Source organism: Trichomycterus rosablanca, chromosome 17, assembly GCF_030014385.1.
Source record: "Trichomycterus rosablanca isolate fTriRos1 chromosome 17, fTriRos1.hap1, whole genome shotgun sequence".
In the NCBI taxonomy this organism is placed as follows: domain Eukaryota; kingdom Metazoa; phylum Chordata; class Actinopteri; order Siluriformes; family Trichomycteridae; genus Trichomycterus; species Trichomycterus rosablanca.
Genome location: NC_086004.1, coordinates 20,951,883 through 20,968,300, shown reverse-complemented (window position 1 = coordinate 20,968,300; position 16,418 = coordinate 20,951,883). Strand labels below are relative to the sequence as shown.

At 43.7% G+C, this 16,418-nt stretch overlaps 1 protein-coding gene across 2 annotated transcripts in view; it reads right to left on the bottom strand.

The window, feature by feature from the left end:
* Positions 1–767: 767 nt before the first annotated feature.
* Positions 768–16,418, bottom strand: part of zfhx3b (zinc finger homeobox 3b) — a 173,497-nt gene continuing 157,846 nt past the window's right edge. For both annotated transcript variants that reach the window (XM_063012347.1, XM_063012345.1), the window contains exons 6-10: positions 14,345–14,484; positions 12,954–13,154; positions 8,223–8,346; positions 2,666–8,113; positions 768–2,514 (exon numbers count right to left, since the gene is read on the bottom strand). In XM_063012347.1, the coding sequence (XP_062868417.1) occupies positions 815–2,514; positions 2,666–8,113; positions 8,223–8,346; positions 12,954–13,154; positions 14,345–14,484 (7,613 nt within the window). In that variant the 3' untranslated portion in view covers positions 768–814. The remainder of the gene's footprint in view (positions 2,515–2,665; positions 8,114–8,222; positions 8,347–12,953; positions 13,155–14,344; positions 14,485–16,418) is intronic.

Sequence of the window (16,418 nt, the reverse complement as noted above, 5' to 3'; positions counted from 1 at the left end):
TTTAAATGCATTTCCAATGCAACAATCTACTTAACACAAAAAAGTTTATATTAATTATAAATACAGAGGTTTTTTTGCTTAAAAAATCTTTTTTCTCTTTTATCCCACACTGATCTTTGTGTTTGGGTAAAGTGGAATTATTTATATCCCATTTAACAGAATTTGAATTCCCAGAAAGCTATGTCTCAGACAAATATCAGTCGTTAGAAACAAAATAATTAAAATAATGATTTTTGTTGTAACATAAGAAGAAGGTTGTGAGCTGCTGACCTGAGAATAAAATAGACATTACATCATTCTTTTTTCATTAGTAAGCCATTGGTATTTGAATGCTTAGAAAGCAAGAAAACTGTGAGACTATTCTCCCATACAGTACATACTGGCTTTGTGTGACTGTGCTATTAAGTGGACATTACCTTATAGAAAACAAGGTATGCATTGGTATCTCGTTCTTGGTATAGATAGAATCTGGGGCCATTTGGTTTTGAGGCAATCCATTGCAATACAGCGTTCCCCTAGCGTGATTGGCCAGTTAGTTGCAGTGTTTTCTTTATTCATTTATATAAAATGTATACATATAGCTATATACTTAAGTTGAAACAAATTAAAACCAGCATGTTCATATGGGAAAACAATTCACGTACATTAAAATTTTTGGTTACAAGCTTTGGAATTGCAGTTAGTCTTTACACATCTTTTTTTCTGAAATTGGTTTGTATACGTCTAAACATTTTAAACATTGCCGCTTTTTTATCTTTTGTGTTTTATTATTTTTTTTTTCCTTTTTGTTAATTAAATATCACTGAAAGCTGTTTCACAATCTGATGGAGTCTGTTCCTACACTAGCCATATTACTACTACAACTATCACTGTTTTTGAGACAGCTGGGCTGTTGTGGCTCTTCCGCTAACCTGCCCAACCTGTCTGCAGATTTCTGACTGCTGTCAGAGTCAGACTCATCGGTAAAGACGTCTGTTGGTATCGAGGTCTGAACCCCTGAGGTGCTCAATGAACTTGAGGTAACCGTTGACGGTGAAGATACTGAAGGAAAAGAGGATGATGTGGATGCAGTGGCATTGGGCTTTCCAGCTAAAGTTTTAGAGAAGGGGGCCTGGGACCAGGGCTCGCTGGCAGCTGATGTGTTAAGTGGGGTAGCAGTGGAGGAACTCGATGATGCAGACACAGATGACGATGGCATGGTGGTTGGCAAAGTCGATGGGGTGTTGTTGGGATGAGTGACGGACTGCGAGGTAGATGCGGTGTTAGGATCTGGGAAGCAGGTTGAAGAGTGAGGTAATAAACTAGTAGCTTGCTCTTTGGCATTTCTGGCTGATCTCGTGATTGTTCTGTGTTTGTGCAAGGATGAATCCAGGTGTTGACTAAGTGCTTTTTCCCCATCCAGAGTAACATTACAAACCAGGCAGTCATAGAGGCCACCCTCAGCTGAACTGCCACTACTGGGGACCCGAAGCAACATCTCTTGCAGGTTTGCCACAGACTGACCAAAAAAGCACACTGACTTTAGGTGGCTAACAGCTGCATCCTCCTTGCTAAAAACAGCTTGACATTTTCGGCACGCCAACCGATACTGAACTTTGGGAACTATGTATTTGTCAAGGAGGGTGTCTGCACCTTTACCATCCACTTCATGCTGCTCAGGGGCTAAATTGTTATGAGAAGATGTATCGACTGGGAGAGAGCCTTTTTTCTCCTCTGCTTTTACTGAATCTTTGGCAGAATGTTTACGGTCCACAGAGGGCTTGGTAGGGACTGAAGTCTTGCTTGCTTTGGGTTGCTGGATCTGCTGCAGCTGCCGCTGCTGCTGCTGCAGTGCTTCCTGTAGGCTCTGCTGATATTGCTGGTAATGCTGGAGCAAGGACCCTGGTGACAGTCCCATTAAAGCTTGTGATAACGCTGGGTTATAGGGGAAAAGACTTTCCATACCATACATTGGCTGAAGGTATCCACCTTGAAGAGCACCTGGAATCTGAGGGGCATAATATGGAGAAAAACCTGGCATGAAATAGGGCAGAAACTGGCTGGTAAGCAGAGCTGTTGGATCTGATGCTAAAGCTGCCTGCAAAGCTTGGAGCTGAGCAGGATCAATCACATATTCCATGCCAGGGGTTGGCATCGAAGTTGCAGGAACAGCTGGGTCGTTTTTTTCTTTCTTGGCACTGGCAGCAGAAGTGGAGGGAGCCGGGGTGCCCCCAGTTGAGGATGGTGTAGGGGACTTTTCAACCTTTTCTTTAGGCTTTTCTTTCACCCTGGCTTTTTCAGCTTCACGCTGAAGAGGATCAGCCCGAGTTCCTAGTTTAGTGGTCAGGGAGTTTGATGAGGATGTGGTAGTGGTACTTGAATGGGCAACAGAAGTGCTGGCCTGGGCGGGATTGGGTGAGGCCATAGAGGAAGAAGAGGAAATCTTGTTGGGTAAACCAGACGTTGGGAGACTGGGTGAAGGTACACTGGCACCAGGCATGTTTAGGATGTTTGGAGGTTTTGGAGGGGTTAAAGCTAGAAAGAAACAGGAATAAATAAAGAAGTTAAAATAGAAACCAATCAAGATGACAAAGAACTTTATTCAAATACACAAAGGTAACAGTTACTGTATATTGTTTCATAATGTAGTATACTTTAGACATTTTCTACTGGGATCTTGACATACCTGTGTTGGATGAATTAAAGCCTGGAATAGAAGAGCTTCCAACCCCTGGCAGGAGAACTGGAGACATCCCTTGCAGATTTGGATAAGCCGACTGTAGATTCAAAGCTTGCAGGGCAGGACCGTCAAACATCCCTTGTTGTTGCATGACTTGTTGTTGTGCTAGCCCAAGGACCTCATTGGCTTTCTTTATGCGATCCATCTCTTGCTGGGCCATCAGCTGACGAACAGTGGCCGGGTCAAAGTACTCTTTTTCTTTGTCGAGTTGGTTCCCAATGGTTTCCTTCACCTTGCAGATGTGTTGCTGAGAGAAGATGTGGTCCCTCACTGAGATGCGTGTACTGTATTTGACACCACACAAGGTGCACTCTGTCTTCGGTCCCTCGTAGGATGTTTGGTTGATTCCGAAGTGCTTAGCCATACTGAGTTTAGCCTTCTTTTCTTTAGCACGGGCATTCTGGAACCACACTTGCACAACTCTTTTTGGAAGTCCAATATCATTGCCAAGTACCTCACACTCCAACATTGTAGGGGTCCTATAATCAATGAAGCAGGATTTTAGCACTTTCAGCTGAAGGTTAGTCATCTGAGTTCGGAAGCGCTTTTGACCAGGCCTGTCTCCACTATCGATACTTTTACTACCAGATGCCCCAGGGCTTGGTGAACAAGGATCTGCTAGACTGGATGTTTCACTGTAATCCAATATATGTTCATTTTCAAAGTCTTTCGTATAATAGCTTGTTGCAGGGCTTACTAGTCCAGATGACATCTGGTCATCATTCTCAAGAGATGGGATCGTTCCAGCAGCCTTGGACAAGAAATCTGCACAGTTTTGGCTGTGCTTCACATCTGTGTTGTCATTTTCTGCGTTTGCCTCATCGCCTGTGGTGGTATCAGTAATTGCAGTGTTAACAGAGGAACAATCATCATTATCAAGTTTGGTCGGATCAAAACTCATGTTTACTGATGACATAGTTGGGCTTTCAAACTCCTCCATTCCTTCGACCTTGATTGATGTTGGACTTAAAAGTGCCCTGGGAGACAAGTCCATGTTTTTACTCATAGGTGACAAAGATGAGCAATGGGCATCACTGATAGAAGAACCCATATGAGAGAAGTTCATAAGATCTTGAGGATCTATCTTAAAGTGTATGCCATCTTGTTCAGACAGCAAACCAGTAAGTGTCAAGTTGTACCCAGCACGCTTTGCCTCATGCCAATGACGTGAACGGATGTGGGCTTCCAGGGCGGTTTTAGCTTTAAAAAGTGCTCGACAGAAGGGGCAACGACGATGGGCCTGAGCTGGCCCAACAGCACGAAATTGCCCTTTTCTTTCCCTAGCTCTGGTGTTTTGGAACCATACTTGGACCACTCGTTTTTTGAGCCCCACCTCATGAGCAATATGGTCAAGCATCTTTCGAGTGGGATTCGAGTCCAGTAAATATTTTTGATACAGGATCTCAAGCTGCTCAGGTGTAATAGTGGTTCGAAGGCGTTTGTCTCTATGTGGTTCTTCTCCACTATTGGTACTATCATTTTCCCCTGGACTTGTCCCTGCTTTCTCCTCCAGCTTCCTTTTCAGGGAGTTCATCGTGGACGTGGGTGTAGACGGGGAAGTGGCAGAGTTGCCTGGAATCTGTGGAAGTGCTCCAGCAAGAAGCTGACTAGCCAGCAAAGGATTGCTGGGGTCAAATAACATGAAGGGCATGTCCATTGGGCGATCCAAGAACTGGGGATGAATAAATTGGTTCTGAACACTCAAGAAATGAAGCTGCTGGTGTTCTTGCCAGTGTTCAAAGGAGGGAAAGGCAAGCTTACATTGCTCACACTGGTAGGGAATAATTTGCTGGGCCAGCTGCTGCTGTGAGGCTAAATGGGGATTAAGAGACATGAGGGAACTTTGAGAGGGGTTTTGGTTGGTGTGAGAGGCTGACGCTGAAGCTTCACTATGTTGCTGTTGGGAAAGGGAAGGGGAAGAAAGCTTTGTGTTCTTTGAGGGTACGTGAACCTTTTCATCTCTTGATGGTTTCTGTTGTAGCATCTCAGGACTCTGGCTGTTTTCCTGCTTCATAGACGACTGACTCAGTGATAACTCTGCAGTGCTTTTAAATTTATCATCGAAAGGGTTTGAAGTGTTAGCGGATGCAGCTTCAATCTTTTCTGATAATGTAATTTGAGAGAACGCCGAGGATGAAGGTGGAAGAGGGCATAGGCTTGAAGATGATGGATTTGGTGTGTGGCCCGATGACCCAGAAGATGTATAGTATTCATGTGAGAGATCAACAGAGTCCTCGTTTTGACTGTCATATTGTCCTTCCTCATCCTCATCTTTGTAGCACAGCTTCTTTTGATGTTTGATGAGGTCAAATATGCGCTGGAAGACCAGGCTGCATTTCTTGCACTGATAGTTTAGGTTGGTAGTGCGAATATAACGATCGTTGGACAGCTCCCGCCGCTCGCCTTCTTTCGCTCCTTCTCCTTGGTTTTCATAATTTTTACGAGCTTTCTGTCTTGCATTTTGGAACCATACAACAATGACCCGAGTTGGTAAGCTTAGAAGGTTAGACAGCTGCTCAAATTCATCATCTTTAGGGTAGGCATTAGCGTCAAAAAAGTCTTGCAGTACTCTGAGCTGGTAGTCAGTAAAACGTGTCCTTGAGGACCTTTTGCTTCCATAAGATTCTGACCTCTGAGGTTCAGGTGAAGGTGGTTTAGAATCAATTTTGATATCCTCTAGAGTGGTAATGGGTGGATTGTTGAAGTTATAAGGGGAGTCTTTGTTTCTTTGTCTCTCTTTGAATAGAGTATTACGGAACCAGTGCTTGATGACTTTCTGTGGAAGTCCCGATTTGTCGGCCATTTCCTTTATTTGTTCCTCATTTGGTGAGTTATTTATGTCAAAGTACTGCCTTAGCACCCTTAATTGGTCATCTGTAATACGGGTGCGGGGTCTTTTATTCTGCTGCAGCATAGCAGGTGTGAGCTGCTGCTGATACAGCTGTGCAAGATCTGAAGCCAGACCAGGTTCAACAGCTTGTAACTGAGCGGGAATTTGTGAGGGTAACGACTGTAGTGACATGGGCTGCATCATCAGCGGAGAGAACAGAGAGAGGTCCATTGGCATTGTAATTTGAGGTAGTGGAGCTGGGGGCTGTGGGGTTGAAGCAGCTGGTGGAGTAAGCGCAGGGGCAGAAACTGGTATATTTGGTGTTGGTGCCCTTTGTGGAACCGGTGGTGGTGGAGGTGGTGGAGGAGGGGGTGGTGGAGCAGGAGCAGCTTCAGGGGTTTGCGGTCTAAGCGGGTATAGCTTGTCATACTGTTCCCTGTACTCTTTAGCAAACCTTTCTAGCGATCTGAAGGGGAAAAAGGCCTGATGGATGTGTTCCTGGTGACTCTTCAAAATTAGTATGTTGGAGAAGAGCTTTCCACAGGCCTCGCATTCCAGTTTTTCCAGTCCCTCAACAGGGTCCACCACTTTTGTGATGCCTCCTGGTGCAGTTGATCCAGATCCTGTGGGCTTTTTTTGGGCTTTTTGTTTGTTCTCATTGTACTGAATAACCAATTCAAATCCAAAATTCTCCAGCAGCACTTTGGTGGCATTTCCACGGGCATCTGATGCAATTCTTGGTGGAAGGAATCCATTGTCTTGGTTTAAATTGGTTATAGCCTGTGAAACATCCTTCTTCTCTTTGGACTTATCTGAAAGATCCTTTGAAGTATGATCTTCACTTTTTTCATTCATTTCTTTTTCCTTTGGCAGCTCTCTGTCTTTCTCACTATGAGAAACAATCTGCTTTGGCTTTTTTTCCACTGGGTGAGAAAGAGATGCACTTTGCTGAAGTAAAGCCATTTGGCTTGATGCCTGGGAGTGGGTATGCGCCTGGTGCTGTTGCTGAAGGTGATGGTGCATCAGCTGCTGTTGTAGACAGCTCTGCTGGGCCTGGTTCTTTTGTTCCTCCAACAAAGAAGCGACAGATCCACTCAGGTTCAGTACAGAACTGTTTAGGTTCATTTCTGGATTCAACTGAAACTCTGCTCCAGGAATATAGAAAGGAAATAGCAGCTGCTGCTGTTGAAGGGGCAGAATGGCATCTGCTGTCATTGGGAAGTGCTGGAGTAGAGGGTTGAAGAGCTGGGACTGAATGAGGGCGGCTTGCTGCTGGAGTTCTTGCTGGAGCTGGGCCTGAGCTTGTGCTTGAGCCTGGGCTAACTGCTGCTGCTGGAGCTGCTGGTGACCTCTTGAGGACAACATATCAACAAATTTTCTTTTCTTTACATCTTGGTTTTCAGAAGGAGAAGGATAAGTGGTTGAATTTGAAGTGCTCTCTAGGCTATGTGACTGATTTGGGTGGTTACCTCCCAGGATGCTCTGTGCTGTTGTCTGAACCCCTGCTGGAGAGCTACTGTTGAGGCTTGAGCTGCTTGTTGAGTTTGTCGATGGGATAGGGCTGGGGGTAGAAGTGCTGTTTGAGGTGGCTCCACTTACACCACCACTGCTGGCAGAGCTGGAGCTGCCACCAGCTGCTTCAAGCTTGGCTGCTCTGGCTTTGGTCTGGTGCAGGACAGAGCGCATATGAATTTCCAGTGTAGAGCTCTGACTATACGCAACATTGCAAGTGCTGCACTTGAAGGGCTTATTATCAGGGCTGCTGGTCGTTTCTGGTTGACCTGTGGTGGATTCTTGCAGAGCCCGTTTGACCTTATGCAAGTGTGACACAGAGTTATAATGTACGAGTAAAATATTCTTCTGGGTAAAAGACTCTTTGCAGACCGTACACTTGAACGGACGAGAAGGGTCTAGGAATTTCTCCATGGTGAAATTGGGACCTTTTCTAAATGGCAGAGCTCTCTTGGGCTCTGATCCAGAATCGTCTTGTAATGACCCTGAGTCGCTGCCTGTTGGACTCTGTTTTTCCTCAGGATCACTCTCCTCTCCATCTTTCTCATCGTCAATGAGACCCCCTTGGTCCTCTCCAAGTGAGGGGTCTCCAATAACCATTAAGTCTCCATTCATTAGGAGGCCTCCATAGAGTTGCTGAATATCAGATTCACTCAGTTCAAGGTGACTGGTCTCCAGGTGTTTCTTTAAAGCCTGCAGGGTCCTAAAACTCCTCTGGCATAGACAACACATGGTAGCAGCTCTAATAACATGGTACTGGGAATGCAACTGCAGCTTCTCAATGGTCTTGAATGCCAGGCTACACTGGTTGCAACGGTACTTGTAAACGTGACGATCCGAGACAGGCAGCTGTGGCCTTTTGTTGTGGACCTCGTTGAAGTGCATCTGTAGAGCACTGGATGATTTAAATACTTGATTACAGCCTTTCTTCCAGCATAGAAAACCGGTCGGGTCTTCTTTTACAGGATGCTGGTCTTCAAGAGGTGACTTGCGGGATTCAGCAACGTCTGAGACCGGAGGAATTCCTTTATCGTTCTCAACATCTGTAGAATCTACAATGATGAACAAGTCATGTTAGTAGAGTAGAGTTTTTCTACAAATACAGACTATTTATACACGTAACATTCATATGAATAACAAACACAACAAATAAATTCACACCTGTTTGCTTCTTTGACTCTTCAGATGTTGAGTTAGACAAGGACTGGGGTGTATTTTGAGTCTCTTTCTCTGGTCCAGGGATTGGTATGAACATGCTTGCTGGCAGTACCTCTGATGATGCCACCTGGAAAATAATGTGCCACACATTAATTATAATTATTTACCGACAGCCTATATACTGGAATGCGATTACCAATACTATCATAATTAGATAAATTTAACCGATCGTATTACAGGCAATAAGTTCAAATTTTACTACTTTATTTGCCATCCTAAAAACTTGAACTTTGATCACTGATTTTGTTAGTCAAAAGCTAGATAAGCCAATTAGTGTGATGGGGATAAGACATCTACCCTGGGCAGCTAAAAATATTGTTAGGGGCCTAATTAAATATTTCCATCACTTCATAAAAGTGTATCACATTCCAGAGTACAAAGAAATAAAGAAATCCCCAATCCTTTCAAGCAGCTGCTCTATTTCTGTACTTGCATCTTGATGCCCTCTCTCATTTCTCTCACCCGCTCTCCCATCTCACTCTCATCCCCTGCTTCCAGAGGGAAAAGATAACAATTCATCAAAATCACTCATTAACCAGCCCTTATTAAACAATAATCAGTGGATGAGATTGGAAGAGCCTGGGAGACGAAGCAGTCTCTGCTTCACCTTTCTTCAATTAAGAGAACAATCAGCCTCACCACCCATGCAGCATTTCAATTCTTCACAACTTCCCATCCTCCTCCTTTCCTTTTCCTCACCTCTATTTCTAAGTCCTGCTCTTACTAAATGTTTATAATGTCCGTATGTCTTCATTTACTTCAGACAACCTGCAGCTCAAACTCTTTTATAAGAGCTAAACTAAACCGCCACAATAAAGCATCGTTCTCAGAACAAATTATACTGCATGAAGGACAGAGTGCCCAGCAGTTAGCTTGCTTGGCTGAAGATGAAATTGTTAAAATGAATTGGTAAAATAGTGCTATCTGTTACAATCTTATTAGTGCATACAGAGCCACACTGGGGGGGGCTACAATTACTGACTGTAGTCCATCTGTATCTCTGCACGCTTTGTTAGCCCCCTTTCATGATGTTCTTCAATGGTCAGGACTCTCCCAGGACCCCCACAGAGCAGGTATTATTTGGGTGGTGGATCATTCTCAGCACTGCAGTGACACTGACATGGTGGTGGTGTGTTAGTGTGTGTTGTTCTGGTATGAGTGGCTCAGACACAGCAGCGCTTCTGGAGTTGTTAAACACCTCACTGTCACTGCTGGACTGAGAATAGTCTACCAACCAAAAATAAATCCAGCCAACGGCGCCACCGTGGGCAGCGTCCTATGACCACTGATGAAGATCTAGAAGATGACCAACTCAAACAGCAGCAATAGATGAGCGATCGTCTCTGACTTTACATTGACGAGGTGGACCAACTAGGTAGGAGTGTCTAATAGAGTGGACAGTGAGTGGACATGATATTTAAAAACTCCAGCAGTGCTGCTGTGTCTGATCCACTCGTACCAGCACAACACACACTAACACACCACCACCATGTCAGTGTCACTGCAGTGCTGAGAATGACCCATCACCTAAATAATACCTGCTCTATGGTGGTCCTGTGGGGGTCCTGATCATTGAAGAACAGGGTGAAAGCAGGCTAAAAATGTATGCAGAGAAACAGATGGACTACAGTCAGTAACTGTAGAACTACAAAGTGCTTCTATATGGTAAGTGAAGCTGATAAAATGGACAGTGAGTGTAGAAACAAGGTGGTTTTAGTGTTATGGATGATGAGTGTAATCGTCATTTAAATAAAGATGATAGAGAATTAACAAATCACAGGTCCTTCTTTTTATTTCATTTTGCAAAATGTTCCAACTTTTCTGGAAATGTGGTTTATAAATCACTGTCGCATTTTCCTTCTTACTGGGTTTGTACATTACATAGTGGAATATTTCTAGACAAGTGCTTCATTAAGCAATGACAGCCCAGCTCAGTCAGTATCCCAAGGTCATTTTTAATTTGGACTGTCTAATTCACAAACACAGCTCCAAATGGCTATCATCTAGCCAGACTGAGAATTAATGAAGCACAATTATTTTCATTATCCTTATCCAAGACAGACAGAAAATGATATTCGAAGAGAGAAGTATGTATTCCGGAGAGGAAGTGCAGCGAAATAAAGACAAAGCATGCGTGGCTTTATGTACTGTCTACAAGAAATAAGTCACCTGTTTCAGAGTTCATTAAGAGTGCCTGAGTGGCGTGCGGGGATGAATTACCTTTCCGCGTCTCCATTTACTCGTTAAAGGGTGTGACTTTTAATGCACGTTGTATTGCTCCATTTAATAATGTGCCAGTCTTGTCGCAAGCCAGTGCATTATCATCTCTATAAAAGAAAAAATATTGCTACCTGGCCCTTATAATGTGTTCAGTGTTTGTTTCTTGGCTAAGGAGTAAAAACAGCATGACTACATGCAGAGGAGCCGTCTCACCACCACAAGATTCTCCATCAACTCTGCAATAATGCTCCTCTGCAGAGATGATGAAGGGGAATGAAGTACAAGGTGAGGTTCATTCAAGGCAAAGCTGTAGCCATGAACTGAACATTGTGGGGGTTATTCCTGCCACCAATAACTGCTGGGAACACTGATGGATCCTAACTTTATGCAAAGCTAGTAAGTGGAATATGTTTATTTACCATTTTACATCAGTATACACTGATCAGTCATAACATTAAAACCACCTCATTGTTTCTACACTCACTGTCCATTTTATCAGCTCCACTTACCATATAGAAGCACTTTGTAGTTCTACAATTACTGACTGTAGTTCATCTGTTTCTCTGCATGCTTTGTTAGCCCCCTTTCATGCTGTTCTTCAATGGTCAGGACTCTCCCAGGACCACTACAGAGCAGGTATTATTTGGGTCGTGGGTCATTCTCAGCACTGCAGTGACACTGACATGGTGCTGGTGTGTTTGTGTGTGTTGTGCTGGTATGAGTGGATCAGACACAGCAGCGCTGCTAGAGTTTTTAAACACCTCACTGTCACTGCTGGACTGCTGGAGAATAGTCCACCAACCAAAAATATATCCAGCCAACAGCACCCTGTGGGCAACATCCTGTGACCACTGATGAAGGTCTAGAAGATGACCAACTCAAACCGCAGCAATTGATGAGCGATCGTCTCTGACTTTACCATCTACAAGGTGGACCAACTAGGTAGGAGTGGACAGTGATGTGTCTGATCCACTCGTAACAGCACAACACACACCAACACACCACCACCATGTCATTGTCACTGCAGTGCTGAGAATGATCCACCACCTAAATAGTACCTGCTCTGTGGTGGTCCCGTGGGGGTCCTGACCCTTGAAGAACAGTCAGTAACTGTAGAACTACAAAGTGCTCCTATATGGTAAGTGGAGCTGATAAAATGGACAGCAAGTGCAGAAACAAGGAGGCGGTTTTAATGTTATGGCTGACTGTAGAATAAATACTGAAACAAAAGGGATGTGAATAGTAGTCTGCATAAAGCAGAGTAAGATTTGCCTCTTATGTGTAGTGAGCAGCATGTCAGGTTTAATATCGTATTGATTTTTCACCTGGTCCTTAATTGGTGATGCTACGTTGGCAAAAAGGAAGAAAATGACCTTCAAGATATGCATGCACGATGCACAATTTCATTTAAAATTCTATTTAAATGTTGCAAAAATGCTTTTTGTAAATTGCTGTGTGTTCTTCTGCAGGTCTGTACTATTCTCCTACAGTATGAGCATCAACATTTTCTTGGCAACATTAATGACTGGAAACTTGTCAAGTATAACTCTAGGATAATTACTGGAACAGAAGGAATGGGAAGACTGTCTGGGGAGCGACTGGGGTTGAAGGAAAGCCAGAAGAACGGCATATCAGCCAACAGTGGAATTCTATCTGTTGTTGACCATACTATCTTTTTGATTTATTTGCCTTTCTTTGTATTAAATGTCACAATGGGAATGTCACAATAGCCAATTGGCCAGAGAATCAACCAGCCAGTCATGGATTTTTCACCCAACATGATGTCTTTGGGCTTTAATTAACAGTTTCCAAACATAGTGAGCCTGAGGTGCGTTCAAAATGGCAAAAGATTAAGCTAGCTCTGTATTAATAAGGTACAGCTAGTAAGAGGCAATGACTCACTCTCTTTCAGCTGGACTCTACCTCTCATGCCATTACCACAGGTGGCCAGGCCACAGTGGGTCTTATGTATAAGCAGCTTTCTTACAAGCAGGTACACAAAAGAGTAGGATAAGAAGGTCATGTACTCTCATGCTCTTCCTATTTATGCCAGCCCACAGTGGATTCTAAAGAGAACTGGCTTTTTTAATTAAAAAAATTACTCTCAATGTTGGCGAGATGAAAGCTAATGCCATGACATTTGCCCCAGCACAGTGAAGCCAGGGTACTTGTGTCCATTGAAAAATAATATGCATTTCTGTTTGGATGCAACACTGGGTCAGGAGGTCAAAAACATAACAGTGCAAGAAATAACATGTTTCTTATAGAAAGTGCAGTGGCAGGATTGAATACCTTCCTGCTTCAGAGAAGGACACTGTGGGCAACAGATCATCATGTACTTGTATAAGATATGCGCCTTCTCTAAACTCAAACCTATTCTATTTTTTGAACCTATTGAACTCATCCACACATACACACACAACCTACCCCTCCAGCAGGAAACAGGGCACTCACCGTGGCTATTAGCTTATCGACGCAATCCGGGGCGACGCTGTGGAGGTGCGTGAGGTGGAACTGCAGGTGGACCTTGTTGTTAAGCGTGTCCTGGCACAGCGGGCATCGCAGCATGGGCTGCACCGAATGCTGCGTCATCACGTGCATCCTCAGTCGGTTCAGATCCGTATTTGTGAACTTACAGTAGGGGCACTGGTACATCTGTCCATACAGAAGAAAAAACAGAAGGAGGATTGTTAGCCCCTTTAAACATTAGTTTGCACAAGGCACAGTAAGACTCGCCTCCTCTGTGAAGCGAGCGGCACGTCAGGTTGAATATCGTATTGATTTTTTTACCTTTTGCTTAATTGGTGAGGCTAGGTCAGCAAAAAAGGAGAAAAATGACCTTCAGGATATTCATGCATAATGCAAAATTGCATTTCCCCTCTGATATTGCATATAGCTGCATTCTATATGTTCTTAATTAACAGGAAAGAAAAAAAAGGCCATGGTTTGACCTCAAAATGCTTCTCTTTAATGCTCAGAGCTTGTGTTTGGGTGAATCAAATTTTTCAGATGGTAACCAATCAGATTGTGCTATTATTGTGTACACTGTGTGTTAATCATTCTGTATGGCTCATGTTGGAATGCTTTGGTGTGTCAATGAGGTTTACTCTGAGCTCTTTTACATTTCCTATATGGAAATAGATTGAGATATGGTAATGATAGGGCTCTACTACACAAATGTTATAAATAATTTTAAAGAAATTAATACATTGGGGGACCAAATCAGGTCCTATTTGTACACAAAGCTTTGAACATTGGTAGATGGCTGGCATTCTGCCTAAGGTACTAGCTAGTCAAAAAATACACACAGTCGTTTTAAAGCTGGGGTCAGAGCGCAGGGTCAGCCATTGTATGGCATCCCTGGATCAGTGAGGGTTAGGAGCTTTGCTCAAGGGCCCAACAGTGGCTGCTTGGCATAGCTGGGATTCAAACCCACAACCTACCACTTTAGTAAATGTTGCATTCATTAAAGCACAAACATAAAAGGCATTTACACCACCAATATAATCCAGTCTTTAGAATAATTGTGAACCATGTCAGAACCTAGTGGAAGATTATAATTTGTGCAGGTACCCAGTTATAGTTAGTCAGTTATAGTTAGGCAGTTAGTCAGTTATAGTTAGTCAGTTATAGTTAGCATTTCCTCTGTTTTACATTTACTGTCTTGCAGTCTGAAGCACCGCCCTTCAAAGGTTAATGCTGTAAAGCAAATTTACTACTCACTAGTGCAAAACTGCTGATCGCTGTCAATCCCACTCAAATTAATGTAATTTTGCATGTCAAATGTTGCGTACAAACATCTGGGGAACCCGAATTTTTCCAGCTGGTTTACACAGTATTCTCACCTGTTCTTCAGTGCTCTTCTCCGACGTCCTGGGCCTCTTGGAAGAGAGGGGGCTCTCCGAAGCCCCGGACCCTGAGGGGGGCCGTTTTGAGGGTATCGGCGAATCAGCCTGATTTCTCTCTGACAGGCTGGATCCTGCTGCTAAACACAGAAAAGAAAGAGCGCCCTTGAGTTATGAACAAGACCAAGGGTATGATTTGATCATATAACAAACATGTTCAGGAAGTTCAGTCACAAATCAGACAGCCCTTTTTATTCTATCCTTGCACTGGCTTCCATGTTGGCTCAGCTGTTGTTAGCTTTAGTTTTTAGTGTTTGAACTGTTAAAATGTAAACAAGTTTTTACTTTATTGTGCTAAGAGATGGACGCTTCCTTGTGAATATGTAATATGTGAATAAAATGATAGTCTTCTAGTTCAGACCAGTGCATTATTAACTGGTTATTAAGGGCAAGGCAGGCAGAAGGTATGCCCTGTAATCTAAACTGAAGAGTAGCTAGCAAGAGAAGTTAACATAATAAAAGCTCAACTCAACTCAACACTACTATTAGCATACAGCAGTCTAGCAAAGTATAATAGGAATAAGGTATAAGGCCAGTAATAGGACGGCTCATCTTAAAGAGAACTGTTTATTGTGTTAGCCACTGATGACTGAAGACTCTATGTTGTCTGCTAGCTGTCAGAACTGAAAGTCGGCTAATCCTTTAAATGAAACCTGCACAGTCGTTAACCATGCTCTGCGCCACTCTTCTTCTTCATCTCCATAGGCCGAAGCTAAATGACAAGAAATTCAAAGTTCAGCTAACCAGCAAGCTCAACACAGCATATTTCAAAGAGACTCTGAGCAACACAACAGAGCGGCATGAAAGAGCTGAGTAAAACTACTGAGTTAATCCGGGGCTCGTAAAGATGCTAAATCCACTCAGAGCCAGACAGGAACCGTGTAGAGTTGCCCAGGCCTGCACTGTAAAAAAAAATCCAATGAAATTTAAGATACCCTCTCTTTAGCTGGCTCCTAAAGAGGCCATAAAGAGTTAAATTTGGCCTGATTTGTCCACTCCTGAAAGGGCAAATTGAGAACACGGGAAGAGTGAGTGTGTAAGTAAGGGGTGGGGGGTCAGGTTAAGCAGGGCTGACCAACTCCTTCTACAGACATTAAAGTGTCAGCTTCAATCAAGGCAGGGGCAGCTGAGTACTGGACTCTGCTTTTGGGAAAGTGGCCTGCTGCAGCCCCTTTACAAAGCCGGTACACAAGCCGGCGCGCCCCTATTAGCATCCAGTCACAGCGAATCCCATTAGACGCATCCACCGAGATAAAAAGGAAACGTTAAACAAAGGAACCTCCCATTTACTGCCATTAACCTCGGCGCTCTTTTACAGCACTGTGGTGGCTACTTGCCCTGCTTCTTTGATGCACTCTATAGCTTCCTCTTTGTCTACCCCTCGTCTACCTCTTCTCCCACTTCTCCAGTGTTCACCGAGCACCTTTAGGAGATCGCGTTTCCACTGTAGCTCCCTTTCTACTCCTCAGTTGGGAGAGAACGGACTGCCGATGACTGCCAGGGCTAGTCAGATTCAGCAGAACTAACAAGGGGCCCAGAACGAAGCAAGTGTCATCATCTGCCAGGCCAAAGGGGCAAACAGCAGATGTTAGATGTTAAGTCCTTAGGCTAAAATATATCAAGGGCACACACTTGCTCTGACGCAAAGCACATTAAACACTGCCGCTAGCTCCCCCTTTTGGAGTCATTTAGCCTGCAAAACATCTAAGTATGTGAGTGAGGAACTTGGCTATGGATCTTGAAATAGAGCTAAAATTAAAAATTACAATTAAAGCAAATGCAAATACAAAAATAAACATATAGCAATAGAAAAAAGTCTATAAGCTACAAGCAAGCTGCAGCACTGACGCTGGTCAGGTCTACAAATTGAGAGCAATACACATTTTGACCACCTACCATTGCACAAGCTTGTAAATTTGGGACTGACTGAAGCTTTCTGATTGACAGAAAAGACAGAAATGACACCCAACTCACCGAAAAAGTATCACCAATCAGCTTCTGGACCCAGAATGGC